Raw genomic sequence first — 26816 nt, forward strand, 5'->3', positions numbered from 1 at the left:
AGCACCCGGCAAGACCACGACCTCTAAACGCCAGCTCCACCACTTTACGGTGGTGCAAAGAAAAAGAGCTGTCGACACTTCCGTGGTGGAACTGTGCACTATATTTACATAAACAAACGTGAGTATGATTTATATTTTATTTGATAATTTCATTTAGCGGACATATTTCGAAAATCGGAGAATGTGGTACCGTGTAAGAACACTTCTACTGTAAGCTGTTTATTATTTAGTTTCAATATTGTGCAAACTGTGGTGTCAGGAGCTTTTCTCCCGAATCGAACTGGTGCATATTTTGTGATCTGATTGCATAGCAAGTACATTTCGATGCTTACACACCCCGTAAGAACATTCTCACGCATGCAAACATAACTGTTATGTATAGTACTTATGCCAGAACACAACAAAACTGATAAGCACTTCTTAAAAAGGAAAAATGCACATATTTATAAAAGTGGTGGCGCTGTTGTTAACAGCACCTAGCCATTTATTTTCGAAATAGTTTTCAGTAAGGTTAAGGTAGTTCGCGTAGAGTAGTCCGCGTAGAGTTTTGTTTCCGCAAGTAGTATGCATAACCAGCATAATGTTCAATGAATGATAAACATAGCAACTGTTGTATTCATTCCAAAAGCGTTAACTTTTTATATTACTTCGAGTGCAAAACATACTCGATAGCGCCACCACTAGGGCAACAGCGCCACCACTTTTATAAATATGTGCATTTTTCCTTTTTAAAAAGTGCTTATCAGTTTTGTTGTGTTCTGGCATAAGTACTATACATAACAGTTATGTTTGCATGCGTGAGAATGTTCTTACGGGGTGTGTAAGCACCGAAATGTACAATTGCTATGCAATCAGATCACAAAATATGCACAAGTCCGATTCGGTAGGAAAGCTCCTGACACCACAGTTTGCACAATATTGAAACGAAATAGTAACCAGCCTACAGTAGAAGTGTTCTTACACGGTACCACATCCTCCGATTTTCGAAATATGTCAGTAAAATGAAATTATCAAATAAAATATAAATCATACTCACGTTTGTTCATGTAAACATAGGGCACAGCTCCACCACGGAAGTGTCGACAGCTCTTTTTCTTTGCACCACCGTAAAGTGGTGGAGCTGGCGTTTACAGGCCGTGAAGACATGAAAGTCGAAAAATGACAATTTAATTTGTAAGTGAAAATTATCATGAAAAACATATTTAAATAACATGGAGAACTTGGGAACCTATTATTGTAGAACGCCCGATTTGGCTTTCTACGTTTTAAGCAGAAGCGAACATACTCAGTTTATGAGGATAGTCATTTAATTATAGGAGTATAATGGTTCTTTGATTTGGTGTCAATTAAACAGTTAAATTATTTGTCAAAATATGCGAATTAAATGTAGTACAAATATGCGAATTAAATGTAGTACGTATAATACATCTAAAGACACTAGTGTGTGTTTTTTTACACGAAAGTTACTCACCTTTGATGGCAGAATATGAGTCATTAAAATTTATTAATTTGCTAGTGCCTTCTACATATATGTGTGTCATCATTAGCAGTTAACATATTCATGGTCCAGTTTAGCAACTATGGCTTTTAATCTGAAGCTCCTGGTCAAAATTGAGTCGAGACCGTAGACGTCACGAATTATCGATGTACAATATTCTGTTATCAAGACTAGGTTCACGGTGCATATATCCATATCGGTACCCTCTGCGAAATCTACTGAAACGGTACCCTATTTGCACATGCACCGGTCCGTCTCTGCTGAAAACAAATCGGCAATTGACAACAAGCCAGTAAAAATTCATTCAACTGATGAAAGGAGGGATGTCGTGTGCAAAAGAAGTATACCACGGAACACTAGAATGTTATAGCTATGTCTGTTTTAGTAATGTGCCCATTTTTCAATTACTGCAACTCCACAATAAGCTACACAATATCGATATGTCTTGCCTCGCCCACCGCCTCTGCATGCTCTGCGGGCTTAAATGAAACACTGGTTTGTTTATTTACACCCCATACATATTACATGTATTCATTTATATATCATATTCATACAAATGGCAATTAACAGTCTGAAATATGTGGTAAATTCATAAAAACACCCTACTTTCGGTTTTGCAGCGGCAAATCAGCATGAATCAAAAGCAAGTACATAAATATCATAACCCATATATACTAGAACACTATCACTATCACGATCAACTCATCAGTATAATTCTTCACATTCTTATTTAAAGAATGTGTTGATCTTTCCCTGTTTGGTGGATGCCCATAGGTCGAAGGCCTTGCAGAAGTTGAAGTCCTTCATGTGGTCAAGATCTGGTGTGTCAACTGTTATTGTCATTAGAGTATTTACACTGTCTGGGGTGAGTCTATTTCGGGGTTTGGTTTTAATTAAGTTGTACTTGCTGAAACCTCTTTCACAGTCAGCAGTTGAGAGTGGCAGAGTGATGGCAATCTTCATGATCTTGCAGAGGTTAGGGTAAGATGCCACCAGTGTTTTGCTTGTGAGCACAGTCTCTGCCATGTTGGAGAATGTAATTGTCCGGTAGTTCTTGTCCATGTGATGTTTGAATAAGGACCACTCACACTTGAGGTGTTTTTCACTTACTGTCATTGGTGATTGTTGGTTGGTAATGCTGGGACCATAGTGCTTTCCCGGGTCATGGATCTGTTGGTCTCCATAGGTGGCTAAGTCTGTGGAATTTTGTGGCAGATTCTCTGGGTTCAGCACTGCAAAGTTTGAGATTATGCCATTGTCGGTGAACCTGGCCTCTAGGTTTTCGATGACGTGATTGATAAACGTGCTGCGGATGTTTTCACTGGCGTCTATTTCCTTATTTGAACATTTGATGAAGTTATTGTGGCCATCATCTCCAAAGTCAAACCCATTCTGGTACCCATCAGGTAGGCTGGCCAGAAAATGGGGCCAGGGGTTGTTGTCATCTCCTGAAGGGACTGCAGAGTGGCTTCCAGAGTGATGGTCTGCTGGGTCAGGTTGACATCTGTCATCTGGAAGACCAAACTCAATGTACATAACTTCGACAGCAGATCTCGAAGCATGTACGACGTTGACAAGAACTTGTAGTTGCTGACAAAATTCAGCAAGCCAACAGTCACTGGGTCACTGTCCTCAGCTACCTCCATCTCAAGGCACGTAAGGAGAGCGTCGTAGTTGATGATGACAGCATCAACAGCTCCTTCAAATGAGAGCCAGCGTGTATGAAATGTCTGCTTGAATTTTTTTTCGGCCATTTTATACACTTCCTGAAATTTTCTTTGCCTAGACTGATGTTTGGGTGAATAGTTGTAATATTTAAAGATGGTATTAATCATGGCCTGATATTTTACTAAATATTGCACCTTGTCTGCTGCTTGTCCGCTAGCCAGGGCCAGTCTATGTGCTATGCAGTGGATGCTCAGAAGATGGGGATCTCTTCTTTTCAGGAGTGTTGTTAAGCCTCCACGTACACCTGTCATCACACTCGCACCGTCAGTAGTGATGCAGCACATGTTTTCAAGGTTGACACCCCTTGACTCTAAAACTCTGCTGATCGTCTCACATAGTTCGACGGCATTACATTCATCCCCATTTATTTCCGATACTTCAAAGAATTTTGTTTCAGCCCTGCCACGTTTTGCATAACGCACATATACAACAAGAGTCTTTTCATTAGACACATCCGTAGACTCATCGCACATCATGGCGTACATGTCGCTGTCTCTTATGTCGTCGATCAGCTGTTGTCGTACTACGTCCCTCATGGCTTCCTGCATCTCCTTCACGCTCTCGTGGTTCGCATATGGTAGGGTGTTGTCAGATTTCACTGCTGGCTGGAACTTGGAGACGTTGTGGTGGATGATTAACTTATTTAAATCGCTGATAGCGCTCGACGCGTCGTTCCGTTTAGCCAGGTAGCAGAGATTCTGCATTATCCCCTACACAAGATCACGCTCCTTCTCGGCGGCTCGAACTGCAGCAACATCCATGCTTCCACTGGCTTCCTGTTCGGCAACGGCAAACTTGTGGTCTGAAGTCAAGGCATGTTTACGAATGGCGTCGGCTTTCATCTTGTCGCATCCCGTGGTCCATACGTTCGCCCGACCGGCTCTTTCGTATGCTTTGCAGAAGAGGAGTTGTAGTGTTGTATCAAACCGGACAAACGGATATGTCTGCAACCAAGTTGACTTGAAGTTTCTGGCGTTGTTTCGTGATGCCGTTGGTTTGTTGGGCGCTGCAAGTGATGATGAGCTTTGCTTTGTTGGTAGTGGCGTAGTGGTGCTCGGCGCTGATACCACGGAGTCATCAACGGCAGAAGGGGTGCATAGTGTGGCGTCCTGAAAATACATGTACATCATTTTGAATACTTATTTATTTGATGAAACTTGACCCACATTACTATTGCCGAACGACAACACATCTTATTCTAAACAAATTTACTTTATAAAAACGCCATTGTAGGTATACTTTTAAAACGCGTCATGCAATGAATATTGATGTACAAATTAAAGATGCACTCTTACTCCCAAACTAGATTTCCCACAATTAATAATAATGTGTATATATTCCAAAGAATAAATGTCGAAAACAATGGTTCTTATAAAGGGTACCGAGTTTAATCTTTGAAAGAAATAAGCATAAAACACGGTATTTCTACCTGATGAGACTATAGTAGACAACAGTAAATCTTTTAGCATTCACCAAACATTTAATAATTCTGCGCTTTCTGTTATTAAAAAAACAGTTACAACGTGTTGTCAGTAATTCACATGCATGTGTATGTATTGCCTTCGAATAAGAGATATCACTTTAATTAATCGTCAAACGAAAAAAAACAGGTACCTTTTGCGCATCAGCTTCCTTCTGTTTCTTTAGAGGAGTACAGAATGCAAACAGTGTTTGTTGGCGACCAGAATCGCATTCTGCTTTCCTTTCTTAAGATTTTTGTACATGTTGATCTCGTATTTTATCTTTGAATGCCAAAGACGAAGTATTTTTCATAACTATATACTGCGCACAGTATTGGCTTAATTGGCACTTACCTTTGAAAAAAAAAGCTATGATAACTCACTTAGTTAGGTACATATTATAAAATGAAAAACAACACCAATACATTTATAATGACACTTTATTGATGACATTATATGAAATACAACCCGCATATTCATTGAAAGTCGCGAAATTCCTATCAGAACAGGTTGATGAAAGTTGTTATGTGCCGACGTCAATCACGCACGTGGATTATTTTTACACCCAGGATATTCGAACAGCGATTGGCGATTGCATTCAAGCGACAGTGAAAGCTCCTCCTGCCTACTATTTTTAGCAAGGGAATGCTCGCCACGTGATTTCAGTGGCGCGTGCTATTATTCTTTTCTGCAATTCACATGATGACCATGTATTTATCGGATTAATAAATGGAAAGCGTGCTGCAGTCATTGCACGCATGGCTAACTCAAGAACAGAACAGAACAGAACAGAACAGAAGTTTATTTTGATTTAGACTTCATAGTCTCTCATCATACAAGCAATCACAGAAGTCTACATACACACAAAAACAAACAAATACACATACAAACAATTCATTAACAAAATAAAACAAAACATATAATAATACAAAGAAAACAATGTGGAGGGTAGTAATAAATTTATCACAAACACCTACATTACTTGTTGAAAGCTTTACACCTAGCATACGCTTTCAAAACTTCAGATGTACTCTTTCCAATTCTTTAGCATTGGAATATCCCCATATTTCACACCCATAACTTAATATCGAACCAACAAACGCGTCAAAAAGGTTACACTGTGTCTTTGGGCTAAATCAAAGCCCTTTAAATTTCCACTTAAAGTACACATAACCTTTAAAGCTTTTCCCGCTAGCATTTGCTGGTTATTGTTGAATTGGCCGTTACTACTATATATCGTTCCTAGGTACGTGAATTGGTCAACTATTTCTACTACCAAATTGTTATAGACCCAACTTTCGCTACGTTTCAGCCTTTCTCGTTTTCTGAAAACCATGATTTTACTTTTATCGGCATTGACTTGCAAACCCCAACGCTTGCAATAATCGGATAGACTGTTCAAACTTCGTTGTAGATCTTCGGCCGTTTCCGCTAATATTACCATGTCGTCGGCATAAAGGAATAATATCAAAGTTATATGTTCCAACGTGATTCCACTTTCTGGATAAGATTGTAAAGATAATTCTAGATCTTCGATAAACATGGCCCATAACAAAGGTGAGCATATTTCTCCCTGCTTCAAGCCGGTATCAAGGTGACCTACACAAGACGCTGGTAAAATGACTGTAATTGCTGAACATTTTATTGTATCAAGGACGGCAACAGTATCATTGCAGTAACTTTTTCATATTAAAAGGCATGTTTTGCCGCTCGTCAAATAAGGAGTGGCGACAACCCCTGTCGACACAGCTCCTACGCCTCTGTAAATCCTATCTGGGATTGTTATTGGTCCCAGATTTTCAGAGTTAGTCTGTTAGCCTGTAGCAAAGTTGCTGAATTCCATTATTGATAAATAGGTAGATTAATCATCGATATGGTACAAAATGTAAAGGAACTTACAATACAATGCATTGTCAAAATGATATGCTGTAGCATATTGTTTCTTTTTAAATGTGACTAGCACTTCTGTATATTGTAAAACAAGACAGATGTGGTTTTAATTATTGATCATTTATGCCTTTTCACTCTCTGATTAAGTCTTCTAAATTGGTATTGAGGTCAAGTTTGTCACTATTGGACATGTTTGATGAGAGCCACCTAATTAAAACGTAAGTGAAACCTGATACATTCAGAATGAGCCGAAATGTATAAGAGCAGATGACTGGTGCCAAGATGGAGGAGGTTTCTATTAGGAACGCACACGAACCAAATATTAAATCAATGGATAATATTGTAAAGAAAGCAGAAACATTTCTCAGAAACTTTATTTTATAATGTATTCTAGAAAATTGCAAACATATACAAAAAGCAACCACAATATTAGACCAAATTTATTGAAACGTCTGTATCAACGTTTGCATACCATAATACCTGAACATAAACAGTAAATTCTTCGTATGGTTTGGTCGTATATATTATATACCATAGCTTATGAAATAATACTTTAAAAAAGGGAAAAAAATCCAATTATATACAAATCAATTCATAGCAAGTTATAAAATGACAGAGTTTAGAATTCAAAAGGTTTTATTTTATTTTGGAAAAGTATAAATAATAAGGGACCGTCAAACCATTCACGACAATGTAAACCATGATGCTGAAATAAATGCTAAAACTATTGAAGATGGTAATGATAATAGTAATAACGAATATGTAATTTCCCCAATTACCGAGGAAGGAATTTGGACTTGAATCAATAGCAAAGTCAGATGCATGGATATAATTGTAAATGAACATAATTATTTGATATACTTGTAACACTGCATTTATAGACCTTAAAAAGCTTTTGACAAAGTATGAAGAGATGAATTGTGGTGAAAATAACTGTTTCAAAGTTCCAACAGAATGTTTAAAAATGTCAAAAATAAGGTCAAATAATGGAGTTTTCGTCTACTTCTTTAAAGTACTCTTCCTCTCCAATATAGGATTGAGGCAAGGGAAAACTGCTTCAGCGCTTTTTAATTTTAATTTTCGTTAAAGGCGGGCCTAAAGCCGAGAGGAAGGCAAACAACTAAAACTTTTCAACATTTCATCTTTATATAGTTTTGAGAAACTATCTTTTTCGGGAGTATAACATGTATCTGTTCCAATCACGTGACTTTCAAATGCTAAGTATACACACACTAAACTGGAAACCATTATGCGCCTTTTGAACGGTAAATTCAGCTGCGACAGCGACAATATATTCCTTTAATCATGTAAAATGATGTATTACCGGTCTCACACAGTTGACAATTTTAGTCTTGTTTTAAGGAAATACTGTATTTGCCGAGTTTGGGACCATCTGGTGCCGAGTCCCTTTAACATATGTGTTTTTCTGTAATTGATATAAGCCCCTAAATTGTTTTGATTATTAACCTTAATTCTTTCATGTTTTACATGCATGAAAGAGTGAAACTGTTGATTTGACTTTCTGACGCCTTCACAAACATACGCTTTCTTCTTCATATATCACTTCCTTCATATCGACAAAAATGTATTTTCAGTATATGAATACATCAGATATCAAATAAGAAATTCGCAAATATGATGAATCATAAACTCATAATTTGACTCATTGTATTGTTCTAAATTTCTTTCAAACAACGTACATGTATAACGACGTAAACTATGGAAACATTTTGTTGTGCATTTTGTTTATTTTTCCTAACTGCAAAGTCCGATCAGTCTATAAACAAGCAGAACTAGAGACAGGAGGTTCTTTATCAAGAAAAACACTAAACTGTACGTAACTAACTGAAGATCGATGACTACAAATAGCCGCACGCTCAAGAATGGACCGTCTTGGAAAATAATGGCTACAATACATTCCGCAATTTCCCAAGGACCATGCTCGTATGAATCCCTTATGTCAGTCATCATAGACGAATCTTGAACTTTGTTAGTGGAAGATCGTTGGTGTAAGACGGGAACAAACTGGATAAAGCTGACCGTCCAAACACCAAGCACAACACAGGTGACAGTAAAGTCCTTCTGTACGGCAGATTCGTCGAAAAGTGCATACAGCTCCATAATGTCGGACGCTGATGCCAGAAATGCAATTAACTGCTGTGAGAGCAAATCGTGCGGCACGTTATCAAGAAGCCAAACCACACACAGAAGGACGTAGATCATGAGCTCTTGAATCACAACGATCCATGTTGAATCTTCAACAGACAGAATCGTGTTGGCTATTGAATCCTGCAAAACAACATTTTTTGTTTAACTGTATTAAAATCATTGTGCGTATGCGATCTCTGAGGAACCAGATTTACAATTCTAGATATGTTTGTTTTTAACTTCTTAACGGATTAAAGGACTTTCGCAAGGTCATTGCACCCTCCAAAGTATCGGGCGTTCCATATCACACTGACAAGGTGGCAACTTTTCAAAAATGCTTAATACGATGCCTTACACATCGACTTTATTTATCAAGAAATTGCCGAAAAATGAATAATTACATTTGGAAATCGTCACTATCCAAAAGGTCGTCATGTTTAAATGCCAATGAAATTCTTTCTTGTATGGCATTGTTTTATCAAATGCTCGGATAATTTCAGCAAAGACCCGTACAGTTATACAATATGTTTGTTGATAACCCACATGGGAGTGTTTCCTTAACCCTACGCTTAGAATGTAGCATGTTAATTATTAAGCAACTTCTGGGTAAAGATCGCCCGTTCCTGATGTTTTAACGAAACGTAAAACTGTATTTTTATTTCTCTCGCCGCTCGACGAATATAAAATCAAATTTATTGGCCTTCATTACAAGAAAAGTATGAATTATCAAATGGTAAAGGTTCTACATGCAATTGCAAAGAATTTGTCGAAGGCCAAAAATATTTTCTGATAATCTTATTCTAAGAATAATCTTACCAACACTCCTGGTTTTGATGTTGTCGTGGTATTATACTTTGCTGTTGTGGAGACGGTACTTGTAGGTTGTATGGTAGTTATTTCATCCGTTGTCGCTATTGCAACATCATATCGGTGAATTTGTAGCAGCCAAATGCAAGGCAGCATGGTCAACAAATAAATTGCAATACATGGACGCCACCTGTAGAGCGAATACGTTAAAAACAATGACACATCCGGAACTCCTCGGCCATTTTTATCGACCTCGGATGTATGCCGGTACACCAGTAGAAGTAGATGGTAAAATATTGAATTATGCCATTATTTAAATGTAATATGTAGCTTGTTGTTATTGATCTTAGTTTACTTGCCAGTGTACAACTGTAAACATGATTAAGATTCCTTACAGTTAAGTCAATAAGTTTAATTGCTAAATTAAATTACTACGCGATCTAGTTGCAGCGGACTGAAAGTGTACCGATTTCTGACCTTGTAAACTATACATATATACATCCGAGGTTGTTTTTGATAAAAATGGCCTAGTTGATCCGAATGACAATGACAATATCGGATTTGACGAAAATATAATTATCTTAGTAAAACAATAACGTTTTTTTCAATGGGGTATTCTGAAGAGAAATTCTATATTTGTGTTGTCTTTATAGTTCTTTTTAGGGTGATTATTTCTCTTTTTTATCAAATAATTTAGAAATAGATTGTTTTGTGATTGTGTTAACGTTGAGTGTACATAACATCAGCAAAGGTGCTCGTCACATTGCCTGGATACAGTAATACATTTTTATTTTTATTTTTTATTATTTATTTTGGTCAAAATAGTGAATATATGTCATTTAAAAATTATTCCACATTTTTTCATGAAAGAAAATTAGTATAATATATAAATAAATGTAAGGTAAACATGTGCAAAAAATCATCAATTCCAAACGGACCTAATCAATAGAGCATAGTTCCTAAAATAATTGAGATAATCTAATAATTTATACTGTTCTGATAAGGTAAGATTCTCATCTACAAGAAAAATGTACCTTTTATGCTAGTAAGATTGACCTTTACGGCATATTCAAACAAAATGCACCGACCAGAAGCTGAAATTCGCCATTACGAAAGAACCGGGAGGTTGAAAAACAACGGATGTTTCCCCCCTAAAACACATTAAAAACAGACTGACATGCAAACTTTCCGTATGCATTACAAAGAGAAGCTTAAAATATCATTCCTACCGTTAAAAACTCGTCGAGTAAGACGCGTATTTATCCAAATCGAACGTTTTTTGTTGCAGTATTTCTACTTTCACTTCGAATCACCGTCTTGCAATTTTGACATTGAACGCGCACTCGGGTATGACTTAAATACACGAAGCGTTTTCATTGGACGGCTACCATCGACTTTCCTTGTTTTAATGACGTAACTGGAAAAAACATTCAAATGTTATCCAAAGTGAAAGTAGAAATACTGCAACAAAAAACGTTCGATTTGGATAAAAGCAGGGGCGTACCTAGGCATACTCCAGTACGCCCAGGCGTACAAATGAATTAAGGTTCCCGCGAAATGGCCAGTAAAAAGTCCCACGTCAAGGGATATCGGTCCCGCTCCAACCCCATATATTATATTGGGACCAGAATATAGACATACCATTACTTTTTTCACCGCTCTCAAGTGTATGGGCGTACATTTTAAAATGCTTTAAGTACGCCCCTGAAAAGTATGTATTACTGTATCCAGGCAATGTGACGAGCACCTGTGAACATCAGTAAATAAGTTTATCGTAATTCATGAAATGTGATTCCTGAGTTTACCGTCAAAAGTAGTATCAATTTAAAGCAGACATTTATTTATTAACTTAGTGATAAATTTTCTTCAATTACCTGTACGCCCTCAATCGTTGCTCCTTTTTGTACGACAGACAACCCTCTATCATAAAAAGTACGTTTAAACTACACAAAAACCAAAACCGGGCGTCGTTTTTCGCCACAACAACTCTCCAACAAGCAAGAACGCAATGCATTATCATTAAAAGCCTCATAAAAAACAGCTTTAGAAATTTCGGCCCACTGTTGACAACTGTGGGTTTTTTTTCACCTTTGTCTTGATTTCTGTCTTTCCCATCCCCTCTCTCGACATCGAGAGACTGTCCACCATCTGTTTCAATGTATTTTGTCTTTGTTTGCTGTTCTCTTTCGTTTTTGACAATTGGGTGTGATTCTGCTATACGTTTCGAGATATCGTTGTTTTCTTGAGTCAAATCTGGCAATCCAGTTCTAACGGTAGGTATTCCAGGAGCTTCAATACCGATACTTTCTAAACCACTGGCTTGTTCCAATTTTGTATCCGTTTTCTTCCTTGTATCGTTGTTTTTTATATTGATATCAGGCAGTTCACCTACGATTGATTTTCCAGGACCAACTGTGAATGTTCTAATGTTTTCCACCTCGTTTACTAGTTCCAATATCGCGTCCTTTCTATGCCTTTTAGTCTTCTTTTTCTTGCGCTTCTTTGCAGTAGAGGAATCTAACGATCCTTCGGCGTCGTAATAGTGAATTTCAGCTTCTTCAGATGGGTCAAGTAGGTCTTGAGGTATGCCATCTTTTTCTATAGACATAATTTAGTCTTAAGTTTAAACCTTCAGTTTTTTACTTCGATTATCCAAAACAGTTGCCGCAATTCGATTTGAGTAGCAACTGATAATTTCTGAATGAGCCCATATTTGTGACATCTGTTTTCTGATCAACGCTGGAGTGTGTCTTATCTTTGAGATTTACCTATGAATATACCTTCTTAAGTATTTTGACTAATCATTTTTACGCAAGCAATGATTTGACATTTCAAACAAATAGTTTTAATCAAATGAAACATTTAACTTTGATGTGTTTAAAACCGCACGCAAAATATCGAACTTAATCTACAGATAATTAAATTGTTTGGATACAATGAACGCACAGTGCAGCCAATATGAATACAATTAATCATTTCGGAATGCTGCACACAGAGTATAGTTGATCGTATTCCGGCTGTACCTTTGTCATGCACAGGAAGATTTAAAAAAAAAAAAACTTTTGTTATCGATATATAAAGACGACATATCAAGTACAAGACCAATTACCTACCTCAAAATACAAAGCCACAATAAGAGTTTAATCATAATGGAACGCTGCATATAGAGTACAGTTGGTCGTGTCCGGACTGTAACTTTGTCATGTAGGGATGATAAAATAACTTGGCACATGTGCTATGTACATGCAGATGACGTGTTGCATGCAAGAATCATGTCCCTTCCTAAAAGGTCATGGACACTCTTACAGGTTTATGATTATGGAATAGTGCTTATATGCATGTACTATATAATGACAAGAACGGGTCGTGCCCGGCTGTAACTTTGTCATACATAGAGGGGTTTTAAATAAATTGGCACATGTGCTCAGTTTTGATAGCTCTTCCTGAATGTAGGTACTGCAAACTTCATTGGACCGGATAATAACTTCGGAAGCATTCGTCACTTCCTGTGACAGTTCTTATTTTTGTTACTTTTTGGTTGCATACTCACCTGGGGTACATGTTGGATCGTGAAAGAAATTATCTAGCAAAGATCTCACGTAGTGAGCTTCCATTACTAGACCCAGAGAGGTCCCATATTAATGTTAGATCTCGCCATACCGAATACGAATGTTAAAACTTGTCTATTTAGAGCACCTCAAACCAAAGACCAATCAATAATGGTACCAGGGTCTATTCGACATACCGAATATGAATTTATAATGGTACCTGGGTCTATTCAACATACCGAATATGAATTTATAATGGTACCAGGGTCTATTCGACATACCGAATATGAATTTATAATGGTACCAGGGTCTATCCGAAAGCGCGTCAAAGAAAAGACTCGTTTTAAATGGTATTAGGGTCTCTTCGAGAGCGTTACATACCAAATACGAATTTTTAATGGTAACAGGGTCTATTCGAAAGCGCGTCAAACCAAGGACGATTTTATAACGATACCAGGGTCTTTTCGAGAGTTCGTCTAATAAAAGTCAAATCAATAATGTAGTAAGAGGGTCTTTTCGGGAGCGCACCAAACAAAAGACGAATTTAGAATAATACCGGGATCAATTCGAGAGCGCTTTTATAAAGGTAGCAGGCCCGTTTTCGATTATGTGTCATACCAAAGACGTATTTATTACGATACCAGTTTATATTCGAGAGCGCTTCTAACCAAAGACGAATTTATCATTGGTCTATTCACGAGTGTTTCATACAAAAGACGACTGTCTAAATGAGAGAGCGTCAAATCAAAGACGGAATATAAGAGTACCAGGGTATATTCGAGAGGTCGACATACCGAAGACAAATCTGCATTGCACCCATGATCTTTTCGATACCGCGTCTCACCAAAGACGATTTGATAACAGTACCAGGATCAATTCGAGAGCCCGTCAAACAAAAGAAAAATCGATAATGGTACCAGTGTAGAAGAGAATAAGGTTGTCACACCAAGATCTCAGTGTGTCTCATTATTTCTGCGTAAATTGAGTTGGTTAAGCATGGAGGATTATTGACGTAAACATTATAATACAGTCGAAAACTTTATCTCGATATCGCTTGGCTCGATGTCCTCGTTGGCTCGAAGTGTATGTCATGGGCCGATTTTGCTTTACTCTTTGTAAGCATTCCCGCTTGGCTCGATATTCGCGAGGCTCGAAGCATTTTGGCTGGTCTCTTGGATATCGGGTTTCGACTGTACTTATCCATATATAATTAACATGTGTATATTTTGTGTATTATACATGTATTATTTAAAACAAAATTTCCGTCAGCCAAGACGTAGATATGATTTACTTATACGGTATGTTTCAGTACATTTGTGTTTTAATACTTCTTAACAATAAAAATCAATTTGATTTGTTTATACAGATTATCAATGTTTGTCTTGATTATTTTATCTATCAGAACATAAGAAAGTTAGACTACAAAACAACGTCCAAAATCCAAATAACAAAACCGCGGAGCAACTAGAGAAAATTATTTAAAAGATAAGAAAGTACATGAAGGTGGCGAATTGTTTAATTTCACGTCATTTAACAAATGGCGTTCATGTGTTATTTTTTACAAGTGTCATGTTATGACCAACGATAAAGTGTATCTCAAAAGGACGACACCAATGACACTACCTCTACTTTGTTTCGAATAGAGACACCACCACCACCACCACCACAGACTGCATGCCTAGCAATTAATTAAGTGTTGAAAACCATCTAGTTCAGGGGCGTAGCTAGGCCTAAAAACTTCTAGGTTTGATGGTTCTATGTGAGGTTGGGACTTTTATATGCACACAACACACTTAGTTATATTTGCAATGATTACAATAAAATCAAGCAAAACACCATGCACGTAGTTTAAATAAACACCAAACCTGTTTTGATTAAAAATCAAACACATTTTAGAGTTGCTCAAAGTGTTAAAGTTGCTATTTTTCATTGCATTTGGGGGTTATTTAAATTTGTCATTTTTCAAGAAAGTTGTAGGCCCCGGCCTACAAGGCCTATATGTAGTTACGCCACTGAGTTGTCATTTATTTTCTTGTATTAGTTGTTTACACCTTAATTTAAAGACATTCTGCGAGAACAATTGTTTGGAAGCAGGATACGCTCATAGTATGGAAATAATTGGTTTGGAGGAAACTGTTCTTTGACAGCTATGGTAAATGCAAAACTTCCAACAGCTCTAAGGTCGGCCTAAAGTGACGATTGAAAAACAATTACACTTTAGGCCGACCTTAGGCATTATTTTAGATAATGGCCTACACAACTCAAATGATCGTTTGTAACGATTGACACCCGGCGTAGCCCGTAGTAGGCACTTAAGACCCGGGCCTGCACGTACTATTAGAAAATGGTATTGAATAAAGAAAAGCGAAGGGGAAGGGGACATATGTTTCAGCTAAGAATATTAGCAAGTATTTTTAACACTGTTTTAATTACTATCCAAAGATATTATAGAAAACGAATCTAAGCGTAGCCTATTTTTTTTAACATAGCTGGATACTTTGCGTCCTGATCACCTCTAGCAAACCGGACATCTACATGAACCCTGGCCGGGAATTTGATTCATGAATATAAGAATATTTGAGATGAGCAAACTAGACTAGACTACTCAAAGGAGGAAACTAGACTAGACTACTCAAAGGAGGAAACTAGACTAGACTACTCAAAGGAGGAAACTAGACTAGACTACTCAAAGGAGGAAACTAGACTAGACTACTCAAAGAAGGAAACTAGACTAGACTACTCAAAGGAGGAAACTAGACTAGACTACTCAAAGAAGCAAACTAGACTAGACTACTCAAAGGAGGAAACTAGACTAGACTACTCAAAGGAGGAAACTAGACTAGACTACTCAAAGGAGGAAACTAGACTAGACTACTCAAAGGAGGAAACTAGACTAGACTACTCAAAGGAGGAAACTAGACTAGACTACTCAAAGGAGGAAACTAGACTAGACTACTCAAAGGAGGAAACTAGACTAGACTACTCAAAGGAGGAAACTAGACTAGACTAGTCAAAGGAGGAAACTAGACTAGACTACTCAAAGGAGGAAACTAGACTAGACTACTCAAAGGAGCAAACTAGACTAGACTACTCAAAGGAGCAAACTAGACTAGACTACTCAAAGGAGCAAACTAGACTAGACTACTCAAAGGAGCAAACTAGACTAGACTACTCAAAGGAGCAAACTAGACTAGACTACTCAAAGGAGCAAACTAGACCAGACTACTTAAAGATGCTACATAGGCTAGACTTCTTAAAAAGCAAACTAGACTAGACTACTCCAAGGAGCAAACTAGACTAGACTACTCAAAGGAGCAAACTAGACTAGACTACTCAAAGGAGCAAACTAGACTAGACTACTCAAAGGAGCAAACTAGACTAGACTACTCAAAGGAGCAAACTAGACTAGACTTCTCAAAGGAGCAAACTAGACTAGACTACTCAAAGAAGCAAACTAGACTAGACTTCTCCAAGGAGCAAACTAGACTAGACTACTCAAAGGAGCAAACTAGACTAGACTACTCAAAGGAGCAAACTAGACTAGACTACTCCAAAAACTAGACTAGACTACTCAAAGGAGGAAACTAGACTAGACTACTCAAAGGAGCAAACTAGACTAGACTACTCAAAGAAGCAAACTAGACTAGACTACTCCAAGGAGCAAACTAGACTAGACTACTCAAAGGAGCAAACTAGACTAGACTACTCAAAGGAGGAAACTAGACTAGTCTACTAAATGGAGCGAACTAGACTAGACTACTTAAAGATTCAACCTAGACTAGACTACTTAAAGATGCTACCTAGGCTAGACTTCTTAAAAAGCAAACTAGACCAGACCACTCAATGGAGCAAACTAGACTAGACTACTCAAAAAAGCAAACAAGACTAGACTACTCAAAGGAGGAAACTAGACTAGACTACTCAAAGGAGCAAACTAGACTAGACTACTCAAAGAAGCAAACTAGACTAGACTACTCAAAGAAGCAAACTAGACCAGATTTCTCAAAGGAGCAAACTAGACTAGACTACACAAAGAAGCAAACTAGACTAAACTACTTAAAGAAGCAAACTAGACCAGACTTCTCAATGGAGCAAACTAGACTAGACTACTCAAAGAAGCAAACTAGACTAGACTTCTCAAAGGAGCAAACTAGACTAGACTACTCAAAGAAGCAAACTAGACTAGACTACTCAAAGAAGCAAACTAGACTAGACTTCTCAAAGGAGCAAACTAGACTAGACTACTTAAAGAAGCAAACTAGACCAGACTACTCAAAGGAGCAAACTAGACTAGACTACTCAAAGAAGCAAACTAGACTAGACTACTCAAAGAAGCAAACTAGACTAGACTTCTCAATGGAGCAAACTAGACTAGACTACTTAAAGAAGCAAACTAGACCAGACTACTCAAAGGAGCAAACTAGACTAGACTACTCAAAGAAGCAAACTAGACTAGACTACTCAAAGAAGCAAACTAGACTAGACTACTCCAAGGAGCAATAGACTACTCAAAGGAGCAAACTAGACTAGACTACTCAAAGAAGCAAACTAGATCAGACTTCTCAAAGGAGCAAACTAGACTAGACTACTTAAAGAAGCAAACTAGACCAGACTTCTCAAAGGAGCAAACTAGACCAGATTTCTCAAAGGAGCAAACTAGACTAGACTACTCAAAGAAGCAAACTAGATCAGACTTCTCAAAGGAGCAAACTAGACTAGACTACTTAAAGAAGCAAACTAGACCAGACTTCTCAAAGGAGCAAACTAGACCAGATTTCTCAAAGGAGCAAACTAGACTAGACTACTTCAATGAGGAAACTAGACTAGTCTACTAAATGGAGCGAACTAGACTAGACTACTTAAAGATTCAACCTAGACTAGACTACTTAGAGATGCTACCTAGGCTAGACTTCTTAAAAAGCAAACTAGACAAGACCACTCAATGGAGCAAACTAGACTAGACTACTCAAAAAAGCAAACTAGACTAGACTACTCAAAGGAGGAAACTAGACTAGACTACTCAAAGGAGCAAACTAGACTAGACTACTCAAAGAAGCAAACTAGACCAGACTTCTCAAAGGAGCAAACTAGACCAGATTTCTCAAAGGAGCAAACTAGACTAGACTACACAAAGAAGCAAACTAGACTTGACTACTTAAAGAAGCAAACTAGACCATACTTCTCAATGAAGCAAACTAGACTAGACTACTCAAAGAAGCAAACTAGACTAGACTTCTCAAAGGAGCAAACTAAACTAGACTACTCAAAGAAGCAAACTAGACTAGACTACTCAAAGAAGCAAACTAGACTAGACTTCTCAATGGAGCAAACTAGACTAGACTACTTAAAGAAGCAAACTAGACCAGACTACTCAAAGGAGCAAACTAGACTAGACTACTCAAAGAAGCAAACTAGACTAGACTACTCAAAGAAGCAAACTAGACTAGACTACTCAAAGGAGCAAACTAGACTAGACTTCTCAAAGAAGCAAACTAGATCAGACTTCTCAAAGGAGCAAACTAGACTAGACTACTTAAAGAAGCAAACTAGACCAGACTTCTCAAAGGAGCAAACTAGACCAGACTTCTCAAAGGAGCAAACTAGACTAGACTACTTCAATGAGGAAACTAGACTAGTCTACTAAATGGAGCGAACTAGACTAGACTACTTAAAGATTCAACCTAGACTAGACTACTTAAAGATGATACCTAGGCTAGACTTCTTAAAAAGCAAACTAGACAAGACCACTCAATGGAACAAACTAGACTAGACTACTCAAAGAAGCAAACTAGACCAGACTACTCAAAGGAGCAAACTAGACTAGACTACTCAAAGAAGCAAACTAGACTAGACTACTCAAAGAAGCAAACTAGACTAGACTACTCAAAGGAGCAAACTAGACTAGACTACTCAAAGAAGCAAACTAGATCAGACTTCTCAAAGGAGCAAACTAGACTAGACTACCTAAAGAAGCAAACTAGACCAGACTTCTCAAAGGAGCAAACTAGACCAGACTTCTCAAAGGAGCAAACTAGACTAGACTACTTCAATGAGGAAACTAGACTAGTCTACTAAATGGAGCGAACTAGACTAGACTACTTAAAGATTCAACCTAGACTAGACTACTTAAAGATGATACCTAGGCTAGACTTCTCAAAAAGCAAACTAGACAAGACCACTCAATGGAACAAACTAGACTAGACTACTCAAAAGAGGAAATTAGGCTAGTCAACTAAATGGAGCGAACTAGACTAGACTACTTAAAGATTCAACCTAGACTAGACTACTTAAAGATGATACCTAGGCTAGACTTCTTAAAAAGCAAACTAGACAAGACTACTCAATGGAGCAAACTAGACTAGACTACTCAAAAAAGCAAACGAGATTAGACTACTCAAAGATGCATACTAGACAAGACTACTCAAAGTAGCAAACTAGACTAGACTTCTCAAAGGAGCAAAGTAGACTAAACTACTCAAAGAAGCAACTTAGACTTCACTACCCAAAGTAGAAAACTAGACTAGACTACTAAACTATTCAAAGGAGCAAACTAGACTAGACTACTAGACTTCTCAAAGGAGCAAACTTAACTAGACTAATTCGAACCAACTTTTGCATCGTGGCAATCCTTTCTAAGATGCTTTTCAGACATCATAACTTGATATAGGTTTATTTGTACTTCGAAAGTTCTAAGACAATTAGGCTAACATTAACAATATTAAGTAGAGTTTGATCTACAAATGCATATTTGTGAGCCTCATAAATGTCAAAGAAATAGTTATACAAATGTTATGATGGTATTTGGTTGTTGTGTGTTTCCTTACCTTTTCTTCCATCGAGTAGGATATATACTCGAACATTAAAACTACCGGGACACACCCTGTAGCCATTAAATTGACAATGACCCCCGTTTAGTGGCACAGTGTCAAACCCCAATATACACTAATCGAGTTTGTATTTTATCATATTAAGTTATTTGATTCTTAGCCAGTTACTCTTCTTCCAAATTCGAAATGATCTGTGTAAATGAAATAATGTTCTATTCCTCTTAAAAACATAGAGTTAATCATGAACATTATCATCTCTGTGTAAATGTTTAAAGTTAATATTAAAACAAAGTCCAATTCGACGTATGCGTTAATCGAACTAATGCCAACTTTAAGGCCATAAAAATAATTTGACAATAATTATAACATAACGTTAAGAATGACGTGGTCCCTGATTCGTATTCATGACGTCAACGTCTGTCAACGTCAGTTAGTATTATGTACGTTGCGATACGTAGCCTTAGAACAATACGGTTTTTAACAAAACTTACGGTTCGAAATTAACCATGCTCATATAAAATATATGTGAATATTAATGGTTTTTACTAGTGTTGTGCCGATGATTGATTATAATCGACAAATGATCGGAAAGGCCTACGTCGGCGACAATCGATTGTGAAATTTGAACAATCGATTATAGAAACAAATAACGTAATCGCTACCGACTACCAGTAATTGTTTTGTAATGAAAATGATTTGGTTCTGGTTAATGCTAGTTAATATTGAAATGTTAAGACGTTACAATATTAAATTTTCTCCCACCTCAGATAAGTAGATCCAATAATTTAACCATGCTAGATATTCTTATCTTGCCCACGGGCGAAGATAAAATGCCCGTATGGAACTCCTTTTACCACATTGTAATTACCTCCCTTGTTGAAGACTGTCGTCAGTAGCATCAAGCAAATCGTGTCTTATGGTAATATTTATAACGCTAATAAATTATTTCTAGCTTCAAAGGTCACCATAAAACAGTTTTCAGGCACCATTCAAGAAATAATGCTTCATTCTCCTTAGAACTATTTAAAAAGACCGATTTGACTATTAACATTAACTGGATCACTGCGCGCATATCCATGACAACCACGTGCTATCGCATATCCATACGCAATTATTTTCACGAATCAAAAAAAGAGTTCCAGCAAAAAATACATTTTTACTTAATTTTGTTTAACTGAGGTGGGAGAAAAAGCATCTACCATAGCCGCTCGTATAAGATAGGTTCATCACGACTCTCGCGCAGGGTGTTTTGCGAAAACTCGGTAAACCTCGTTTCCGCAAAACACCCTACGCTCGGGTCGGAATAAACCTATCTTACACTTTCGGCCATGGAAGATACTTATAATCTACTCATATTCTGATCGAGTCAATAAGTCACTACAGTTCCTTATTACAAATTTTCTTTGTAATTCAACAGGTAAAGGATTCGTTCTCAACCTCTCATGTTTGTGGTTATAAAGTGATTTTTAAAACATGTTACCGTTTACTTCTTACCATGTAAAAAATTAATTTTCTTAGATGTCTGAAAAAGAATGTCCTTGTAAAACATATAGAATATTCAACTGCTGGTTGTACTTGTAACTGACTAATTATCAAAAAGAAATTGATATCATTCTTTTTGTTTATTGTACACATGTATACACTACTAAATGTAAGAAGAAAAAAAATGAAGACTGTGGTCAAATGTTCTGTAATAGTAACTTATTAACACTAAAAGATAGTTGCGTTCTGAAAAATAATGTAATTTATACAAAGAAATGTACAAACAATATTGTAAGGGAACATTGGTGCTTAAACTGAAGCATGAACTGTAAACGTATGCCATAAATATTATGACCAAAGATAATTAAATAATGATTAAATCGATTAATAATCGATCATTGATCGGTTTCATAAACCGATTATCGATAGTATTTTTACTGTCCGATTGCCAACACTAATTTCTACACTAGACTACTTGGCTTTCGAATCCTGATTGAAACATCGCAGCTAGCGCCCGTGTCCCGTCTGACAATTGTTGGTCGTTGGGATTGCATGTTAGCGGCACGGACTAACAGCAATGTATATGTATGCATATGCAATCAAATCATTGCAAATTTCACTAGAATGTTAAGCTTGATAAAAATCTAAGAGAAAACAGTATGTACGCTATCAGTATTTACTTTTTTTTTTAATAGCATAACTTCAAAAGTCATTTAAGGAATGAATTGCGGGGTTGATGACATTATCGGGGTATGAACGCAATTGGGTTGGTCAATGTGTGTGGTGTCCGAAGGACTCTACGCGTACTTTGACCAACCCAATTGCGTTCATATCCCCGATAATGACATCAACCCCGCAATTCATTCCTTATAATTACACCATTAGTTCATTATTTCATTCAAGAATTGTTAAAAATATACTTCATTTCATTTAAGAAAACCTTTCAGTAATCCGTTCTTACCCATTCTGTAAATAGAACGACCCGACTATAACCGGAAACATTTGTTTTCAAATGACGTCACAATAACGCGGGAAAAGATCAACCGCTTGAAATCACTTTAAAACGTAAAATTGAAACACTTCTGGTACCAATATATTTAAAATATAATAAACTAACACTTTTAAAAATGTTTATCTATATTTTACGGGACCTGCAGACATAATACAGCCAATAACAAGATCAATAGCTTTCATGTATATTGTTATGCAATGAATTACGATCCGAACATATCCGAAGATGTTGCGTTCATCGATTGATGAACGCAATTGCCGAAAGGCAGTTCATTTAAGGAATGGAAGTTGAGATGTAAATATTTTAAATCAAACGTTCTGAAAAACATACTAAAATACATGAAGAGAGCTACGTTATATAAAAATATCAAAATATTTACGGAGCAGCCATTTCGTGAATTTTGTGTTTGGTCGTCATTCGGGTTCAAAAGAGTTCTTACTTCATTAAGTTGTTCCACTCATCAAATAATAAACAGTTGTAACATTAAGGTAGCTTTTATCAGCCCTGTTTTTTTCAAAAACATGTATTATAAAAACAAATATCACGGCGTCCTCGCGCTTTACGTAGCATACCTTTTTAAAAGAAGTTGAATTTTACATAGTGATGTGGCTGTATGATCTATTAAATTGTAGTCTTAAAGCATAAACAAAATAATAACTTGATCGCGTTTAAAAGATAATAAAGCTCATTTTTCACTAACGGAAACAACGTCACTTGACGTCATTGGGTTTCGCCGTCTTGCTCTTTATCACCTTTTTACAAATATACCTTTATCAAGCAAAATGTACTTACATGATTTAAAGAAGGGACCCTGATAAAAATAGATACATACATTATCTAAACTCAATTTTTAATATACAGAGTGTACGTATTTTCTGTGTGTGAATTGATCGTATAGCCATTAAACATACTATTTTAGACTATATTGTTTCTTGCCTTTGTCCCGTAAAACTTTTATGTTTTATACACAGACCAATTATTCGATATGATAGAAGACCAAGGGTGAGAAGATTCTTAATCAAGAAAAACACTAAACTGTACGAGACTAACTGAAGTTCTATCACTACAAACAGACGGACGCACAAGAATGGTCCGTCTTGCAAAAGTATGGCTGCAAAGCATTCCGCAATTTCCCAGGGACCACGTGTATGTGAATCTCGAAGGTCCATGATCATAGACGAATCTTGTATTGTGTTGTTAAGAGATGTTTTGTGCAAGACGGGAACAAATTGGACGAAGCTCACCGTCCAAACACCAAGCACAACACAGGTGACAGTAAAGTCCTCCTGTACGGCAGATTCGTCGAAAAGTGCATACAGTTCCATAATGTCGGACGCTGATGCCAGAAATGCTATTAACTGATGTGAAAGCAAATCGTGTGACACGTTATCAAGAAGCCAAACAGCAAATAGGAGAATGTATATCATGATATCCTGTATCACAACGATCCATGTTGAATCTTCCAGAGACAGAATCGTACTGACGAATGACTCCTAAAAAATAACAAAAAACGAGAAACCTTTGTTAAACTGTGATTTCAAGGGAGTTATGCATGTTCTTTGCTCCTACTAAATACCAAGTTTTCATTTTAAACCCTTTTTTTATCATAGTGATACATTCAGGAAGCTAAATATGATTCCCATTTATGCTCTTCTAATCACAACAATGACATGAGTGGTAATACATTCAAGGGGAATTATGTTTACCAAAGTGTATGTAGGTTGCAACACTGATATTCCAATACATGACTTCACGCACATTCCAATGTATCTATGGAGTAGCTACCGACTAGTTTCATAACTTCATACCAACTTTCGTGATCCAAAGTCAAATTAGTTTCTAAATATAATTTAAGTATAATCTTAAACGATCTACAGGTCTTTATTGTCAAACAGACTGTAAGTACTATTATTCCCGGCCTTGTTGTGTCCGTGCCCTTTAGAACGGATCAGCTCATGCTCAAAGGCACTAAAATATTCACACCAATGTTTATGATCGAAGAAAAATACTACAATTTCAACTACACGGAGAAGCAAAGTAGTCATAAAGAGAACCTGATTAGAGGCATTAGACAAACCACAATTCTTACTTCATTTTAAAATAATCTTACTAATGTTCCTGGCGTTGTTGTAAACGTTCCATTTGTTCCATCATAATGTCCTGTTGTGGAGACTACGGCAGTAGATTGTGTGTAAGTTATGTCTACGTCATCCATTGACGCGACTGCAACGTTATATCGGTGAATTTGCAGCAGCCAAATGTTGGGCAATACGGTAATCAAATAAATTGCAATACAAGGTCGCCACCTATAGCGAAATTGATAGAAAATGTTTTTACGATAAAGTGAGTAAAAATCATGACCATTTCTCAGCATTAGGTTTACATAAACAAATCAATAGCGTATTTTAATATCAGAATTCAGAAATGTGAATGGAAACTAATCAACTTTTTAATCATTTTAATTGCTATTGCATTACCTGTAAAGTATCTTCAAAACTATATTGTGTTGCTCCCGTTTGTTTGACAGGCAACCTTCGGCAATAATAAGTAAATTTAAACCACATAAAAACCAAAACCAGGCATCGTTTTTCGCAACAACAACTCTCCAGCAGGCTAAAACGCAATGCATTATCATTAAAATCCTTACAAGACAAAGCTTTTTGATTTCTGCCCCACCGTTGATAGCAGACTGCTTTAGACTGTTGACTTTATAACTATCTCGACCATCGGTGAACTGTTCACACTTTTCGCCAATGCGTTCCGTGTTAGTCCGTTCTTCCGAAATATCCATGCTTGTTTTCATATGTAAAATCTGGCAACCGTTTAGTAATATTACTTTCTACGCCTTGTTCATGCTTCTATATTGCATATATTGTCTTCCGTTCAGTGTTGTTGACTATTGTCTCATCAGGCAATCCTTTTGTACCTAGAACCTTTCCTCTTTTTATTCCCCACGCCCCCTCCCGTTTCCTTACACTAACAGAGGGTAAATATACTTTGACACCGTTGAAGTTATCACCAAATTCTTCTAAAACAAGATATTTCAAATGGTTAGGATCAAAATTAACCTCTATATACACACTGTGGTCTAAAGAGTTAACTAGTCGAAACAGTTGCCGAAACTCGAGTGCACAATTATTTCAAAATGAGCAGTGAAGTGTAGACTGACGAAGTTCTACGCCCAATATCCTGTTCAACTACACGCAGTGCACTGCATAATATCTACCATAATTTTACCCGTTGATGATTCAAATGCCTCGACATGGCACGATATGAACTGATAGAAAGTAATGATTTATAAACATTTTTTTAAAGTCACAGTGCACAGTTTTAAACAGATTTGTTTACTTTATAAAATAGCGATTTAGTATTCATAGTATGTTGTAATATTGTCGAGGATTCATGGTCAGCTATTGTATCATGTCCCATGAGTGAACATATTGTGTGTTTTGATGTTGTTTCTTTTCAAGGTCAATACCAACTTCACCATGCAAAAATCAAAGGCAACTTTTTAAGTAATCTTGTCTCTGCATCATACATTCATGTACCTGTGGTCAAAAGAGGTACAATTAACGATCTGACCAAGTCATCAAGTGAATAATGGTACTCGGGTCTTTTCGAAAAAGAGCTTGGGAATAGCACCCGGATCTCCTCGTTTCCTATTTATTCTCCCTAAAAAGAAGTTGCATTGAATTGAGGATGTTTGTCGTTAATATGTAACATTATAATCCTTTTCACTTTAAAATTTCAAAAGGAGCCATGAAGCGTATAAAGAGGAAGCTGAACACAAAACAAACTGTTCCACTACACGCACGGCAGTGCTCTGCATACTTATCAACCATAATTAAACCAAGCACGATTACATCCATATATAACATAATTGGCCTCGACACGGTCGTAACACAACACATTAAAGTGAGTCAAAGCATGGTTATACAATTTTAGACCAATGGTTACTTTTCATCTTTAAATATCTTAAAGCTGCGTGGTTTGTGATTTCATATATGACTCCATCCGTAGATAATGCAACCCATTAGCCCTCGACAAGGTACTGGCAAGACGAATGCGAGTATTAAAAGTCTATAAACACTAGTGGAACAAGCCCAGCATTTTCCCATATTCTCAATGAATGTGCTTTATTTTTGGCATCCATTCCTGTGTTGCAATGATCTAACTTCGATACCCGTTAGAATGGCTGTCATAACTTGTTCAAAAAGAAAGAAAGACAACAACAACAAAATTGTAGGCGACTAAATGAAGATCTATGACTACTTATAGACGCAGGTAAAAAATGGTCCGTCCTGGAAAAGAACGTCTATAATACATTTCGCAATAGACGAATATTGACATTGTGTTGGTAGAAGAACTGTATCGTCGTCCATATACACATAACAATGAAGGCTACAGTTAAGTCCT

The 26816-nt window shown here is 37.0% G+C and overlaps 3 protein-coding genes across 3 annotated transcripts; all 3 read right to left on the minus strand.

The window, feature by feature from the left end:
* Positions 1-2224: 2224 nt before the first annotated feature.
* Positions 2225-3930, minus strand: LOC128213908 (SCAN domain-containing protein 3-like). Its single transcript, XM_052920025.1, has 2 exons — positions 3126-3930; positions 2225-3009 (listed from the first exon to the last, which is right to left on the minus strand). The coding sequence occupies exons 1-2, from the start codon at positions 3928-3930 to the stop codon at positions 2225-2227; spliced, it is 1590 nt and encodes a 529-aa protein (XP_052775985.1).
* Positions 3931-6957: 3027 nt separating this feature from the next.
* Positions 6958-12276, minus strand: LOC128223953 (transmembrane protein 26-like). Its single transcript, XM_052933476.1, has 3 exons — positions 11406-12276; positions 9541-9721; positions 6958-8865 (listed from the first exon to the last, which is right to left on the minus strand). Exons 1-3 carry the CDS (start codon positions 12137-12139, stop codon positions 8332-8334), a joined length of 1449 nt encoding a protein of 482 aa, XP_052789436.1. The 5' UTR covers positions 12140-12276; the 3' UTR covers positions 6958-8331.
* Positions 12277-22228: 9952 nt separating this feature from the next.
* LOC128225140 (transmembrane protein 26-like) lies at positions 22229-25425 on the minus strand. The gene is made up of 3 exons (XM_052935180.1): positions 24878-25425; positions 24511-24706; positions 22229-23893 (listed from the first exon to the last, which is right to left on the minus strand). The coding sequence occupies exons 1-3, from the start codon at positions 25201-25203 to the stop codon at positions 23321-23323; spliced, it is 1095 nt and encodes a 364-aa protein (XP_052791140.1). The 5' UTR covers positions 25204-25425; the 3' UTR covers positions 22229-23320.
* Positions 25426-26816: the final 1391 nt, after the last annotated feature.

The sequence above is a fragment of the Mya arenaria genome, chromosome 2, assembly GCF_026914265.1.
Source record: "Mya arenaria isolate MELC-2E11 chromosome 2, ASM2691426v1".
In the NCBI taxonomy this organism is placed as follows: domain Eukaryota; kingdom Metazoa; phylum Mollusca; class Bivalvia; order Myida; family Myidae; genus Mya; species Mya arenaria.